This window comes from Artibeus jamaicensis, unplaced genomic scaffold, assembly GCF_021234435.1.
Source record: "Artibeus jamaicensis isolate MK-2021 breed Jamaican fruit bat unplaced genomic scaffold, CSHL_Jam_final scaffold_537, whole genome shotgun sequence".
Lineage (NCBI taxonomy): Eukaryota > Metazoa > Chordata > Mammalia > Chiroptera > Phyllostomidae > Artibeus > Artibeus jamaicensis.
In genome coordinates this window covers 45,769,962-45,787,218 of record NW_026522047.1, presented here as the reverse complement: position 1 = coordinate 45,787,218, position 17,257 = coordinate 45,769,962, and the positions used below count along the sequence as shown (strand labels likewise).

Below are 17,257 nucleotides of genomic sequence, written 5' to 3'. Positions count from 1 at the left end.
AATCAGGTGTGTTGACCCCAGAGCGCGTAACATAACAAGGGACATTGAAATATTAGCATCGAGTATAGTCTTCTACCGAGGAAGTCCTGACTGGGACTCTTTCTCCCTCGCTAGAATTGTGTAACCTCAAGATTTACCTAAACATGTAGGCTTCTTTCTAATGAGTGACTGGGGCTTCTTACAGAATTAGATTAGCTCCACTACATTGGTTTTGTCTTCTAGAAAACAATAAGGTTACCACTGCATACGTCCAATACACAGAAACGTCCTGACAACTTCCACAGTCATCACTTCATCTAGCACGAGTCAAACTCCCATAACAGCTCCGAGCAGCCTTTCATGTTATGCCCCTCGGTCAGGTGCACTTTGCGGTCACAGTCGTTATTGATTCGCTACTCTATTGGCTACAGGTACAATTTGCAGGTCACTGGAAAGAAGGCACTGAAAAACCAAGATTGAAAATTTTGGTTACAAGAATCAATGAGACTTTCATAACAAAAATTATAACTATAAAAGAATAAAGAGTAAAATATGCCTGGGGGAAAATTACCTGAATCTGAGTGCCCATGACAAAACTGACTCAAGGTACAATCCTTAAATGAGGAGAACCGCAGTTTATACAGATATCCACAAGGAGACATTTTCGTATATCCTCTCGAGAAATGAAAAACAATTCTTTAATGGCGTACAACAGCTTAGAAAATGGCTGATAAAATCTTTCTATGAAACAACTACAGAAGCATTATTTGGACCAAAAAAGTGCACATACTTTTAGTCACATACAGTCAAACATAACTGAAAACATACCAAGGGACTGCATGCAGCTACAAGTAACAGGAAACACGCACAGCCTCCCGACAGGAGGGAGATGCTGGATCTCACTCGGAAGCACCGGGGCGAGGCAGCCACTGCACACGCAGCAGAAGCGGCAACACTATCAACGCCACGGTGAGTCAGGAAAGCGCACTCGACAGCACTGTTCACAGCGTAAGGTGTTTCCTATACAGATTAGATCTTATGTGGATATAATCGCGAGAAGAGGGAATCAGACAGGAGCATGAAGCCTGGTGGACACAAGAGGGCTTCCAGAAAAATTCAAACTCCGAGGGATCTTTCATGTGGATCCTGAGAAAACATCAGTGGAAACCTGCACCTCCATGAAGGTGTCAATTAAATATTTGATGGTGGTTATGCCACCACCATGATTTTAGTTTATATATGAATATAATCAAAAATAGAAAATAAATACTCTGAGAATGGCAAAATATTTTTTACAATTTAATGAAGATCTACAAGTATGAAATAAAAAATGTTGGTGAGAATGAGGAAAAAAGAAAAATCCTTCGGCACTGTTGGTGGGAACGCAAATTGGTGCAGCTACTATGGAAAAAAGTATGGACGTTATTCAAAAAATTAAGAATAGAGCTACCAGCCCTGGTTGGTATGGCTCAGTGGGTTGAGCACCAGCCTGTAAACTGAAAGGTCCCTGGTTCGATTCCAAGTCAGGGCACATGCCTGGGTTGTGATCCAGTTCCCCAGTAGGGAGTGCACAAGAGGCAACCACACACTGATGTTTCTCTCCCTCTTTTCCCTTCCTTCCCCTCACTCTAAAAATAAATGAAAATCTTTTTTAAAAAGACTAGAGCTATCATATGATTCAGCAATTTCACTTTGGGGTATTTATTCAAAGAAAATGAGAACTCAAAATGATATATGTGCCCCTGTGTTCACTATAGCATTATTTACAACAGCCAAGATATGGAAACAAGCTAAGTGTGCATTGATGTATGAATAGATAAGAAGATGTGGTCACTGGCCAGTAGTAGCTCAGCTGGTTAGAGCACAAAGTTGCAAATTCAATCCCTGGGCATGACACATACAAGAATCAAGCAATTAATGCATAAATAAGTGGAAGAAAAGTCAATATTTTCTTCCCTTTCTCTCTTTCACTCTCTCCCTTCCTCTTTCTCTGAGCAACCAATTTTTAAAACGGGGTATTTTTATGTACAAAGGAAAAGTATTCAGCCATAAGATGGACTGAAATCTTGCCATTTGTGACACCATGCATGGACCTGAGGACCTTACACTAAGTGAAAGAGAAAAAAATATCTCATAATCTCCCTTATAGGTGGAAATTTTTAAAATAAAAACAAACTAAAACAAAGTTCATGGATACCTAGAACAGACCGGTGGTTGCCACAGTCTGGTGGTGAGAGGGCGGAAGAAATAAGTAAAGAGGATCAAAAGTTTAAAAAAAAAATCAAGGGAGTTGTACAAAAATTGCATCATTATAGATAATCACAGAGTGACACCAAAAAACTATTCCATACTTTTATATATTTAAACTTGCAAATCATGCATCATTTCTATTGGATGGGCATTACATGCAAAGGGATATCAGTTATAGAACTGCAAGAATTTTGAGGCTATGTGGGGAAAAACTCTCTTCTTGTCACATTTTCCCTGACATTAATTTCTAGTAATAATAACCATTAAACATTTTTATTGCCAAAATTTGATTTGCATTTTTGGAAATTCAAAGGATTGCAGTGCCTCGCAGTCTTACTTTCAACACCAAAGTCTCACCGAGGACGAGTTCCCACTGGCCTTCTCCAAAGCCCTGTCAGGCTGTCACTCAGGCGCGAAAGACAGGGCCTTTCGAACTGTCCAATCAGGGGTATCCCGAGGGCAGGTGGGTGGGGCGACGGCCATCCACTAGTCCGGACGTCCTGCCTGCTCCGGCCATCCTGGAGAGCTGGGTCGGCCGCCTTCAAAGGCCCTAGGTTTCTTTGCTTCAGGCTCTATCGCACTGGGACCTGACCGTTACCAGGAATCGTAGGGAGGACTCCAGGGGACCCAGGAAACCCAAAAATGGTGAGTGTGTAGGGCCAGGGTGCGGAGACTGGGGCGAGGTGCTGGTTATAACCAGCTTTAGCAGGACCCATTCTTGCCAAGGTCATGTCCAGGGTTCGCGAAGCCGTCCCTCAAACCTCTGTCCCCTTCTGCACACAGCATGGGGGGCTGGGCCAGCAGCCAGACTGTGGGTGTCTTGTCCCGTTACTGCGCGGCGATTTCAGCCCCGGCACGTTCTGGGCAGCTCTGCCCCGGCAGCCCTACGTCGCCCACGAGGAGGGTCATCAGAGAACAATCGTGACATTTATTTGTGTCCGTGCGTGGGAGGAACTGATCTGCGGGGTTCCCAGTACCTCCTTTCCCCCCAGGGGGCGCCCGTTTTCTCCTGCGTTTTCCAAATGTTTGGGAAGCAGGGTCTCAAATCCCTACTCCCACCCCAGTATCTCCCTAAGAGGGGCAGTAACTCTAAATTTCCAAATCCCTTCCCGAACTTACAAACGTCAGCTTCCCTTCTCCAATTCAAGCATCAAAATCAACTATTCGTCTTCCTAAGTGCATTTCAAGCAGACCCATATTTTAACTGTTTATCACTTTTCCATAGTCAATGGATGGCCCTTTTAATCGGGTTTATCTTTTGTTTGTGGATATTTTACATGAGTGAAAAGTAGCAAATAACCACTTGGAACTACGTCCTATAAAATACTTGTGCCCGACCTCCCAGGATCGTTCCTGGGCACAGACAGCCTACGGGAAGGAAGTCCTTTGAAAGTTTGCCTCTTGGCAAACTTTTCTGAGTGATCTGTCCTGTCAGCGCTGACCCTCTTAGGATTTGTCACCTTTAAAAGATATCTTTATTTATGGATTGTTCATACACTGGGTTTGTACCCTTTAAAATATTGGCGGTTGCCCAAAGCTACTCCATTGGGTAGCAGAGGCCTGTTCTGGTTGTGGTTCCCTGGGCCTGTTTCTAGACATAGGATGGAGTTCTGCATCCACAGTGTGGGTGCATTCAGTGTAATTCATACACACTGAGAAAGTCTGTGAAAGTCAGGAGTCTGTGACCTTGGTTAGGGTCTGTGAATTTGGAGTTCATTTGCGTCAGAACCTGACACTGAATCCGGCCAAGTGTTTCCTCACTGTGAGATGAAGCCCAAGAGAGGGAGCATTTCCATTATTCCCTGAGTTCCCAGAGTTCACTCCTGGGGCTGCTCAGGTGTCCTTCCCCTTTGTCCCCAGGGACTGTCCCATTCAGGGGCTCTGTGTCAACCTGGAAAGTCTGAAATGTGGAACGGGGCTCTCCTGTCCTGTGGGAAGCAGGCGGCTCATCCGAGATGCTTTCAATACTGCATTTCTTTCCTTTGGATCCTTTATCCACTGAATAGTGCAGCCCTTTGGCTCCAGTTTCCCTGAGCACTTGGGCTCTGAAGCTGTAATATGATAGAGAGGTACAAGGTGAGGAAAGCAAGAAAATTGTGGAAATAGAGGGTTTTTTCCCATTTAGGCAAGAGAACTTCAAGATTTGAGGTGAACGTACTTAAATTCTCATGCATGTTTTTCTATCTCACATCAGTTTTTTTAAATCTTTTATTTATTTATTTTTAGAGAGAGGAGAAGGGAGGGTGAAAGATAGGGAGAGAAACATCAATGTGTGGTTGTCTCTCACACATGCCCAGCTAGGGACCTGGCCCACAACCCAGGCATGTGCCCTGACTGGGAATCGAACTGGTGACCCTTTGGTTCAAAAGTCTCGCCGAGGGAGGACTGAGCCACTCCAGCCAGGTCTCACATCAGTTTTTATATATGTGTGTCCCTAGAGAACTTTAAAAAAAACAAAAGCAATTGAATTTCTATTTTAATTGAGGTGAGGAAAACTACCGAAAGCTCATGCAAATCTTTAAAATCCTACCACATTTAAGAGCTAAACTCAAATCCTAATGCATTTATAATATGCTACCTAGTCCTAGAAATACCCCTGGTGTGAAATATAGGGGAAGGACAAACTATAATACCACATATTTTTTTAGTTAGCAAGAGATTTGAAATTTTTTTTATTTATCTTTAGAGGGGAAGGGAAGGAGAGAGGGAGAAATATCAATGTATGGTTGCCTCTGTGGGTCCCCTGCAGGGAACTGGCCTGCAACCCAGGCATGTGCCCTGGCTGGGTATCGAAGCACGATCCTCTGGTTTGCAGGCCCTCGCTCAATCCACTGTGCTACACCAGCCAGGGCTTGAGATTTGAACATTTTTATTTTGCACTTTGTAACTGTTAGTGCATGAAGATATTAAGTGATTTCCAAAGGTTTTCGGACAGTCTGTGGCTTGTATTTTCATTCTCTTAATACAGTGTTTACTGAGCAGGAGTTTTTCATTTTATTGTAGTCAAGCTAATCATTTTTTTCTATCTTGGATCTTGCTTTTGTTGTCGTATCTTAAAATTAATCACCAAACCACAGTCATCTAGATTTTCTCCTATGTTATCTTCTAGAAGTTTTGTCGTTTGACATTTTTTACTAAATCTATGACCCATTTTGAGTTCATTTTTGTGAAGATGTAAAATCTGTTTATAGGGTTTTTTTGTTTGGGGGGGCTTTTTGCTTATGGGTGTCCAATTTTTCTTGCACTGTTTGTGGTAAAGACTATGTTTTCCCATTGAATTGCCTTTAGTTCTTTGTCAAAGATCAGTTCATTGTATTTGTGGAGATCTACAGAAAGTGATCATTGCCTTTTGTCTATTAATCTTTTATCTTCAACCTTTTTATTCTCTTAAACTAGTTCAAGAGATTTTATTTAGGATTTTTTGAGAATTTCTCCTTAGACAGTCTTTTTTTTTATCCTCACCCAAAGAGATGTTCATTGACTTCAGAGAAAGAGGAAAGGAAAGAGAGAAACATCACCTGGCTGCCTCTCATATGCGCCCTGACTAAGGATCAAACCCGAAACCCAGGCATGTGCCTTGACCAGGAATGGAGCCCACAGCCTTTTGGTGTATTGGACAACGCTCCAACCGAGCCATCTGACCAGGGCCTTAAACAGTTTTGTCATATGCCACAAAGATAGTTTTATTTCTTGCTTCCCAATCTGTATGCCTTTTATTTCCTTTTCTTGTTTAATTGCCTTAGCTAAGAATTCTAGTACAAGGTTGTGTAGGAGTGGTGAGAGGGGACATTTTGCTTTCTTCTTTATGTTACTGGAAAGCATCTAGTTATTTTAATGTACTCTCTATATATACATATAAATATATATATATAATATGTTATATACTTATATACTCATATATTTAGGTTATATGCATATACTGTATGTGTGTGTGTGTGTGTGTGTGTGTGTGTGTGTGTGTAATTTTTATAGACAAGGGTTAGAGCTTCAAAGGCCTGGACTGATACACTGACCAGATAGTTCTCTGTCTTGAGATACTGAGTAGTTACTGAAAGGCTTTGACCAGGGAAATAACATGATCATAATATGATTTTAGAGAAATCATCCCTTTAAGGAAAGATAGATGCTGTTGTAGGGAGTGAGAAAATAAGAGGAGGACCAGTTTGTAGCCTCTGCAATCTGGAGAGAGTAATAAGGGCCTTAATAACTGAGCCTTCTTGGCTTTTTGAAATCCCAGTCATCCACCCACTTCACCTTTGGCAACCATCAGCTTGTTCTTTATAGATCTCTTTTTATTTTGTTTTGTTTTTTGGTGTTATTTTTTTTAGATTCCACATATAAATGAAATCATATGGTAATTGTCTTTTTCAGTCTGATATGTTTCACTTAGCATAATACCCTCTGGGTCCATCCATGCTCTCACAAATGGCAGGATTTGATTTTATTTTTATTCCTGAATAATATTCCAGTGTGTGTGTGTAGCAATTACATGTCTTTATTCATTCATCAATTGATAGGCATCGAGGTTACTGCCATACCTTGGTTACTACTAGTAATGCTACAATGAACATAGGAGTGTGTATATCTTTCAAAATAGTGTTTTAGATTGTTTTCAGTTAATACCCAGCAGTGGAATTGCTGGGTCAAGAGGTAGTTCTATTTTTATTTTTATTTTTTTTCCAATGAAGAAACTTATTTTTGATCTGTATGGGGAAATTGAAATAATTGAAATTTTAATCATTTTCCTTTATTTTTCAAAGAACCTCCTATTGTCTTCCACGATGGCTACACCAATTTATAATCCCACCAACACTGCTCAAGGGTTACCTTTTCTCCACATTCTCACCAACACTTGTTGCTTGTTAATTTATTGATTATAGCCATTCTGAAAAGTGTGAGGTGATATTTCATTGCAGTTTTAATTTGCATTTCTCTGATAGTTAGTGATACTGAGCATCTTTTCATGTCCATTGGCCATCTGTGTGTCCTTCTTAGAGAAATGTCTGTTCGAGATTTTAACTGGATTTTTTTAAGGATTTCAGTGATAAGTTTCATGAGTTTTTTCAATATATTTTACATATTAACCCCTTATTGGATGCATCACCTGTGAATACCTTCTCCCCTTCAGCAAATTGTCTTTTTGTTTTGTTGATGGCTCCTTTCACTATGCAAAAGCATTTTCATTTGATGTAGTCTCACTTACTTATTTATTTTTTTTGCTGCCCATGCCCAAGGAGACATGTCCAAAAATATATTACTAAGAGCTATGTCAAAGAGTTAACTGCCTATGTTTTCTTCCAGAAATTTTATGGTTTCAGGTCTTACATTTATGTCTTTAATACATTTTGAGTTTGTTTTTGTATAGGTGAGAGAAAGTGGTTTAATTTCATTGGTTTGCATATATCTGTCAAGTTTTGCCAACAACACTTATTGAAGAGACTGTCTTTATCTTATTGTTATACCCTTGCCTCCTTTGCCTCCTTTGTCATAGATTAATTGACTATATGAGTAAGGACTTATTTGAGGGCTTTCTATTCCATTTCCTTGCCCTATATATCTGTTTTTATGCCAGCAAGTACATACTGTTTTGATTATTGTAGCTTTGTAGTATAGTTTGATATCAGGGCCCATGATACCTCCTGTTGTTTCAAGATTTTGTTGGCTATTTGGGGTCTTTTGTGGTTCCATATAAATATTAAGAGTAGTTCCAATTCTAAGAAGAGTGTCACTGACATTTTAATAGGGATGCATTGAATTTGTATATTGCTTTAGGTAGTAAGGACATTTTAACAATATTAATCCTTACAATCCATGAGCAAAGCATATCCTTCTATTTATATGTATCTTCTTCAATATTTTTCTTTAGTGTCTTACAGTTTTCAGTGTACAAGTTTTTTATCTATTTGGTTAGATTTATTCCTAGGTATTTTATGCTTTTGATGCAATTATCAGTGGAATTTCTTTCTTAATTTCTCATTCTGATAATTTGTTATTGGCATTTAGAAATTCACTGATTTCTGTATATTGATTTTGTATTTTGCAACTTTGCTGAATTCATTTATTAGTTCTAATAGTTTTTTGCTGTTGTTGAAGTCTTTTTGGTTTTCTATATATAGGATCATGTCATTGGCAAATAGTGAGAGTTTCACTTCTTCCTTTCTATTTGAGTTCCTTTTATTTCTTTTTCTTCTCTGATTTCTGTGGCTAAGATTTCCAATACTGTGTTTAATAGAAGTGGTGATATTGGCCATCCTTCTTTTGTTCCTAATCTTAATGCAAAAGCTTTCAGCTTTTCACCATTGAGTGTGTTATGAGTTGTGGGTTTGTCATAATAGCCTTTATTATATTGAGCCATATTTCTTTTATAACCACTTTGTTGAGAGTTTTTATCTTGAAAGGATTTTGAATTCTGTCAAATGCTTTTTCTGTATTCATTGTGACGACCATATGGTTTCTTTATTTTGTTAATGTGATGTATTACATTGATTGACTGTTGGATGTTGAACTATCCTTACTTCCCTGAGATAAATTCTGCTTAAGCCATGGTATGTAATCCTTTTAAGGTATTATTGAATATGGGCTAGTAATATTTTGTTGTGAATTTTTACATCTATGTTCATCAAGAATATTGGCATGTCATTTTATTTTTTTGTAATCTCTTTGTGTGGTTTTGGTATCAGGGTGATGCTGGCTTTGTAAAATGAGTTTGGGAACATTTCTTCATCTTCATATTTTTTGAAATATAATAAGAAGAATATGTACTAATTCTTATTTGAATGTTTTGTAGAATTCACCTATGAAGCCATCTGGTTGGTTCTAGACTTTTACTTGTTGGGATTTTTTTTTATTACTGCTTCAATTTCATTGCTAGTAATTGGTCTGTTTAGAGTTTGTATTTCTTCTTGTTCAGGCTATTGTTCATAGTATTCATTGTCTTTCTGGAGTGTTAGTTGTGACATATCTTTCATTTATATTTTCTTTATTTGGCTCTCTCACTTTTTTTCTTGATGAGTTTGGCTAAAGTTTTGAATTTTGTTTATCTTTTCAAAGAACCAGCCCTTAGTTTTATTAATATTTTCCATTGTTTTACAAACATCTAGTTCATTTATTTCTGCCCTGATCTTAATTATTTCCTTCCTTCTGTTTACTTTGAGTTGTATTTGTTCTTGTTTTTCTACTTCCTTTCAATGTAGAGCTTTCTGCTTTCTTTAGGTAGGTCTGTGTAGTTATAAACTTCCCTGTTAGAACTGCTTTTGCTGCATTTCATGAAGTTTGAAAAGTTGTGTTTTTGTTTTTATTATTTCAGATAGTTTTTTGATATCCTACATTTTCTTTATGATCTATTGCTTGTTTAGCAGAATTTTGTTTAGTCTCCACATATTTGTGGGCTTTTTTCCAATCATATGTGAATTTCTTTTTTTTTAATGAATGGGAAGCTACGGAATGTTTTTTTTTTAAGATTTTATTTATTTATCTTTAGAGGGGAAGGGAAGGAGAGAGGGAAAGAAACATCAATGTATGGTTGCCTTTCATGCGTCCCCTGCTGGGAACTGGCCTGCAGGGAACCAGCCTGCAACCCAGGCATGTGCCCTGACTGGGAATCGAACCGCGATTGCCTGGTTTGCAGGCCCGCACTCAATGCACTGAGCTACACCAGCCAGGGCCCTATATGTGAATTTCTTATGAATTGAGTAAAGATTCCTAGTGCTGTTCATCTCACCTATTCTCCTATATACATATTTGGGGTGTTTTAGGACTTGGTGGCCTTTGAGGATGTAAGTGTGAAGTTTACACTGGAGGAGTGGGCTTTACTGGATTCTTCACAGAAGAAACTCTACAGGGACGTGATGAGGGAAACCTTCAGGAACTTGGCCTCAATAGGTAGGGATGACAACATTCTTACTTACTTGCTCAGTCAATAGAAAACCAGTGTTGCTTCCTCCTCAATGGAGTTCCAAGGAGTAGAATGTGGAAAGGGAACGCACTGGTAAATAAACCAGACGTGGTCACCACTCATCATGGACTTACCATGTAACGGTTTTTCTATGAGGTTTTATAGTTTATCGTTTTTCCTGGTCTGCATTTTAGGAGAAATATGCAAAGACCATGACATTGAAGATCACTACGAACATCATGGAACGAATTTAAGGTGAGTCACGGTCTGTGAGAGAACAGTGTCCCATGAATCTGAATCTGTCATGAAGTTTTTAAAACAGCACATAAACCAAATTGGCCAAGTTTTAAATTTATTTATTCTTGCCATATTTTCATCAAAGTTTTTTCTCACATGTGAATTACATGTTTACTGTTTCAAAATTAGTACATTTAGAAATAATATTTTGAAAGCCCATTTATGAATATCCTGTTTTGATAATAGCAATGACTGAGCCCTCTTGCAAAGCATTTAGCACTTTCAAACAATCAGAAGGCACTGAAAATGTACACGTTCCTTGGTTATGGTAAAAATGTCATTCTAATAACTATTAATGTAAAATTATTAATAAACAAGAGATTATATTAATAAACAAGATATTAACAATATCCTCTTCACTTTTTACAGCAGTCATATAGTAGAGAGACTGGGTAAAAGTAAACAAGGTAGTCAATATGGAGAAAACTTCAGCCAGATTTCAAATCATAACCAGGAAAAGAAAACTTCTACTGGAATAAAAGTATGTGAATGCAGTTTGTGTGGAATCTTCATGAATCATTCATTCTTTAATAGGCATATGAGATCTCACACTACACCCAACTCATTTGAGTATCTGGAATATGAGGAAAAGCCATATAAATGTAAGGAATGTGGGAAAGCCTTCAAGTATCGCCAATCCTTTCGAAGGCATGAAAGGATTCACACTGGAGTGAAACCCTATCTTTGTAAGCACTGTGATAAAGCCTTCAGTTGTCTCAGTTACTGTCGAGCTCATGAACTGTCTCACACAGGAGAGAAACCGTATAAATGTGAGCAGTGTGGCAAAGCTTTCAGTTGTCCCAGTTACTTTAGAAAACATGAAAGAACTCACACTGGAGAGAAACCTTATGAATGTAAGCAATGCAGTAAAGCCTTCAGCTGCTTTACATCCTTTCAAAGTCATGAAAGGAGACACAGTGGAGAAAAGCCCTATGAATGCAAAAAATGTGGCAAAGCCTTCAGTTGTCCAAGTTACTTTCGAAAACATAAAAGAATTCATACTGGAGAGAAACCCTATAAATGTCAGCAGTGTGGTAAAGGCTTCAGTTGTTCTAAATCCTTTCGAAGTCATGAAAGGAGACACAGTGGAGAAAAGCCCTATAAATGTAAAAAATGTGGCAAAGCCTTCAGTTGTCCAAGTTACTTTCGAAAACATGAACGAAGTCATACTGAAGAGAAGCTCTATGAATGTAAGGAATGTGGCAAAGCCTTCAGTTGTCCAAGTTACTTTCGAAAACATGAAAGAAATCATACTGGAGAGAAGCCCTATGAATGTAAGGAGTGTGGGAAAGCCTTGAGTTCTCTCACTAACTTTCGAAGACACATGATGAAGCACACTGGAGATGGGCCTTACAAGTGTAAGGAGTGTGGGAAAGTCTTCGATTGCCCAAATTACTTTCGGTATCATGAAAGCACACACAGTGGAGAAAAGCCATATGAATGTATGGAATGTGGTAAACTCTTCAGTACTCCCAGGTCCCTTCAAAATCATGAAAAATCTCATACTAGAAAAAAAACTCATGAATGTAAGGAATGTGGTAAAGCCTTCAGTTTTCCTTGTTCCCTTCAAAAGCATGAAAGAAGTCACACTGGGGAGAAACCCTACAAATGTAAGCAATGTGGGAAAGCGTTCACTTACCTCAGTTCCATTCAAAAACATGAAAGAACTCATAGTGGAGAGAAGCCCTATGAATGTAAGGAATGTGGGAAGGCCTTCATTTCTCTTTCCAATGTTCAAAGACATATGATAAAGCACACTGGAGATGGGCCTTGTAAGTGTAAGGAATGTGGGAAAGCCTTTGATTGTCCTAGTTCACTAAGAACACATGAAAGAACTCACACTGGAGAGAAGCCCTATCGATGTAACAATTGTAATAAAGCCTTCAGTCGTCCCAGTTCTTTACGAAATCATGGAAGAACTCATACCTAAGAAAAAGTCTATGAATACTCCAAGGAGTATGAGAGAGCCTTTTGTGAAAATGTAAGAATCACACTGGAGAGATACCCTATGTGTGTAGAGAATGTGGAAAACCCTTTAGTTTTCTCATTTCCTTGGGAAGCTACACACACAACCTCACAGTGGAGAAAATTCTACTAAATGTAAACAATATAGGAAAACCTTCACATCTCAAATCTCTACCATGTCAGAGTAGATACTGGGTAGAAATTATGTAACTGAAAAATAAGACAAAACTTTTATCAAATATTTTCAAAGTAATGTGAAAACTGCATTGGAAATATATAAATCACATTAATGTAATTAATATGGATAGCCTGTTGAAAATTAATTCACGTAGGATACTCTAGAAATTTCGTGACATGAAAAAAAATGTTATAAACATTATACATACATGGTATTTCTTACTGACCTATTAATGAAGTGATTTTCTGTATTATGGAGTTCTACTTCATTTTGTAAGTAAATACTGAATTATAGATTTGTGGGTGAACTGAAGTGTATTCTCACATGCAAGTAGGTTTAATTTTCATGTAATTTTGTAATTGATCTGTAAGGAAAGGACCATTGGAAAATGACATTTTGGTATTTGTTTTGGGTTTTTTTTTCTGCTGGCCTCCTATGGAAAGTCTGGATATGTTTTACCCTTTCGTCTCATATATATACCCCCCCCAAAATATATATATATGTCCCACCTTTCTTTCTTAACAGAAAACTGCATTCTCATTTGCCTATAGAGCCTTATTTTGTTTTCCTTGTCGATAAATGAATTTGTAAGTGTGCACACTTCATCGTAGAGTATAGTGTTGTGAATTATTCTCATCCATTGCCCCTCGTTCTTTATCATTCCTTCTGGTTGGGATTTGGGCAGTGAGGTTTGCATGAAGAAGAGAGATCTGTGCTGAGACAAAAACATCTGGAGTTGGAGATGACCCTTCTTGACTGGTATAGCAACATGAGTAATGCTGTGAACTACAGTTTCTAGACTCTCTTGCTTTTCCGTTCCATGTTAGAATTCACCAGAGTCTATCTCACATGAACTTGGAACACAAAGTGAAATAGGATTAGGCAGCCACCTATACAGATCAGACAGACAGATGCATAGGGCCTTTGCTGACACTTGCTTCCACACCGTCTTCTTCATTCTTTGCCCTGCCAATCAAAAATATCCTCCTCGACCATAAAAAAGAATGAAATCATACCATTTGCTGTCAAAAATGGGTGGACCTAGAGGGTATTATGCTAAAGAAAATAAGTCAGTCAGAGAAAGACTAATACCATATGATTTTACTTATTGCGTAATCTAAAAAAGAAACAAAATTAAAACCTTCTAGATATAGAGAATAGATTGATGGTGCCAGAGAGGAGGGGAATTGGGGGACTGGGTGAACATGGTGAAGGGACTGAAAAATATAAATTGGTAGTTACAGAATAGTCAGGGGGATGTAAAGCACAGCATAGGAAATATGGTCAATAATATTGTAATAACTGTACAGTGTCAGGTGTGCCCTGGACATATCAGGGGAACACATTGTAAAGTAAATGGTTATCTAATCACTATGCTGTACACCTGAGACTAATACAAAATAATACGGAACATAAACTATAGTTGGGGTAAAAGAGATATCTTCAAAACCACAAGTGGCTGGTTGACTTATATTTGATTTCAGTTTTTGGCTTCTACAGTTGAAGATTGGGTTCAAACCAGTACAGTGTGGGTTCTCCTGCAAGACTTCATGTGTCTACCAGGCAAAAAAAAAAAAATGTAGACTCATCATAGAGAATGCTTTCTGAAGGACTAACTCTACTCATCCCTACATTGTATCTGTATAAGGTCTAATTTGTATAGTAAACCCCTTGTTCTATTAATACCGCTGGTGAGCGGGCGTTCCTGATTCCGCAGTGGTGCGGTCCGAAAGAGCCGTGCTGGAGTTTGCTCTGGGGCTGGAGTTTGATCTCGGGCTGCGCGTGCTGACTGTCCTGACCCGTCCTTCCTGTGAGACTTGGCGCCTTTCTGAGGTCAGGCACATTCTGAGTGTTTCCTGTTACAGCAGAATGTTCGCTCTCCATATGCTTCTAATTATCTTTGAGCATATGTGATTGAAAGTATGGGCATTGTTTTCTCTAATGAGTGTTCTGTGGTTTTTTTTCTTAGAAATATTATATTAACTGTTTTCCAAGTACATGTGAGCTGAGAAATATTATTGGTTTTTATTTCCTGAGAGGATGTATTAAATGTCTCCTTGTAATTATATATTTTCTAATCAACTTATCATTTTCTCCATTTAATTATATACATTCTGAATCAAAGTTATCGTGTGTACAAATTTAGATATTTTATTTTTTATTTTTTTTAGAGGGGAAAGGAAGGAGAGAAAGGGAGAGAAACATCGATTGGTTGCCTCTAGCACACACCTTGACCAGGGACCAAACCCACAACCCAGGCATGTGCCTTGACTGGGAATCAAACCAGCAACATTTCACTTTTCAGGATGACACCCACCCAACAGAGCCACACTGGTAAGGGATAGATATTTTATTTTAAAATATTTATTTTTATTCTATAATACTTAGAATTTTTGTTATGAGACTAGTTTTTTGTTTACTCATAATACCAGAAACTTAAATCATATGTTTTTCAGTCCCCTCCTGCCAAAGATACAGGATCACCTCTGTAGTCAAAAATTGGGGTGCAATGAATTCTAGTAACAAGAATGTTCACAAACCACAAACGGCTACTGGGTGTAACAGTAGCAGCAAAGGGACTTCTTATTGGATTTGTGTTAAATGATTAGATTGCTAGTAAAGAAGTAGTATATTTTTTATGTGTTGGATGTATTGTGAGGAACTAAACTTTATTCTACCCTGGATGATCATAAGTTCTTATCTAGAAGGCAGAAACACTAGCTTGATGCTAAGCCTATATGTGAGAAGCACCAATCTACAATATTAGAAGAGAGGATTTTTAGTTATTTTTATTCTTTGGGATCTGTTCTCATTCACCATTTACAGAGAAATGGTTACAAAATGCCTTTGTTTTTGCCTTGATCCATCATGGCTATGGAGCAGCTTTGTCTGGTCAGGGATGTGTGTGACATTTTTCTTTCAGCGGGATATAGCTAACCCTTTCGGGGAGCAGCAGGCCAGCTCCAGTTCTCTGGAACAGCTTTCGCCTTTCTTGTTATCAAAATTCTGAAATATTTCTTGCAGTGTATTCAATGCTTTCCCATAAGTATGTTAATGAAAACAAGAAGTTCTAATTGCTTACTTCTTTGTAAGGTACGTAAGGCTTTTGTCATGTACCTTGCAAAGTCAGCATGCCTCTTCCAATGAAGCATTTTTTGCTCAGAGACGATGCTCATCATGCTTATTTTTCAACATCCTTCATATGCCAGACTGTGTAGATTAAAAACATACAGCACAATTATTCCAGGCTCTCTGAGGTATGGATAAATAGGCATAAAAGAAAGAAGTTCTTGCACGCATTCCTGGTGCTTATGTTTTTTGTAGGAAAAGAGACGGTGAAATGAGTACGCTTTGTTTTCTAAGAAAATAAAGGTGTTACAGAAAAGGAAATGATGATATGTGACAAAATAGGGAAGTGGGGGTGTATCTTTATGGAATATATGGACCTCAGTGAGTGTCATCATCAAAGTAATTCAGAAAATCAGTGGCCACAGTGGGGAACTTCTAAGATTCCTAAACTTAATTTTCTTAAAACTGAGTGGATAATAATAATGCTAAAATTGATTAAACTGAGTGGAATGCTTATTTAGAATAGTATTTTAAGGTTTCCAAATGACACCAAGAATCCCAAGTTGCCTGTTTGTGAAATAAAGTCTTGGGATTAGCTGAGGCTACTGAAAATATAAAAAGAGAGAGAAAATATCCTCTGCGGCATTGTCTTGTCCTTCCCCATTTATTCCACTGTCTCAGGATCTCCTCCTGGTCTCCCCTCTACTTCTCTGGAGACTTTGCCTTGGGCCTCCCCAGCTCGTACCAGTGCTTCTTGCCCGACTCCTTCGTTTCGAGCCCCACCTCCCACAGCGTCTTGCCTTCCACTACCACAGTGGTCGTACCTCTGGCACCATTTTCTCCTGAATCCTCTCCCATTCATTCTTCCTCTAAAGTTACCAGTACTTCCCTTTCCAAAATAAACCCTTTTTGGATTCTAATAGACCTCAATTTCATAAGTACCCTCAACTGAAGTTGAGTTGCAAGTCATTGTTAAGGAATTCCCTGAGATAAGTAAAGAGCACCCCAAGTTTTCTGAGGAATTTGATATTGTTACTCAGACCTGTCAGCTTGGGCTTTCTGATTTAATCAGCTAACTCGTATGGTGGTTGGGGGAAGCCAGGCTTAACACTGGATGAGAATTGCCAGACGGAAACACCCTGAGTGGGACTTAGAAAAAAGCAAATCTCCAATTGTTGGGAAGAAGCTAGAAAACTTGCTCAAAAATTACACCAAGCAGTTCCTAAGGCTTTCCCAAAGCCTGTTGATTGAAGCAATATTCAGACTTGCTCATGAAAGTCCGGTGAATCCACTCATGACTATTACAATCAACTTTAGGTCCTATTTAAGGAAAATTCTGGTCTTCTTGCAGGTGCTGATTCCATTCAGGTAAATTTTTACTGCCAGTGGGCTGAACAGAAAGATCTTACCCTCCAGGTTAAGAAGACCAGGGTGGAATGGGAAACCACCTCCACTCTAGACTGAGTGAATTTGGCCAGCCTGCCCTTCCAGATGAGCCACCTGGAAGTAAGATTGCCAAGACTTTTCATTTTTGGCCTTGGCAGAGGAGAGGCCCTAAACCCAAAGACCTCAAACTTTGGCCATTGTAGCGAAGAGCCAGGACAGTGGGACATGGATTGCCCTGG

At 38.7% G+C, this 17,257-nt stretch overlaps 1 protein-coding gene across 1 annotated transcript; it reads left to right on the top strand.

Moving 5' to 3' along the window:
- Nucleotides 1-2,725: 2,725 nt before the first annotated feature.
- Nucleotides 2,726-12,575, top strand: LOC119038849 (zinc finger protein 709-like). Its single transcript, XM_037131383.2, has 4 exons — nt 2,726-2,874; nt 9,984-10,110; nt 10,318-10,378; nt 10,790-12,575. The coding sequence occupies exons 1-4, from the start codon at nt 2,872-2,874 to the stop codon at nt 12,348-12,350; spliced, it is 1,752 nt and encodes a 583-aa protein (XP_036987278.2). The 5' UTR covers nt 2,726-2,871; the 3' UTR covers nt 12,351-12,575.
- The last annotated feature ends 4,682 nt before the right edge of the window (nt 12,576-17,257 follow it).

Coding starts and splice junctions, on each gene's coding strand:
- LOC119038849 (XM_037131383.2), top strand. Junction 10,111..10,317: donor CAGGAACTTGGCCTCAATAG/GTAGGGATGACA, acceptor TCTGCATTTTAG/GAGAAATATGCAAAGACCAT. Junction 10,379..10,789: donor CATCATGGAACGAATTTAAG/GTGAGTCACGGT, acceptor CACTTTTTACAG/CAGTCATATAGTAGAGAGAC.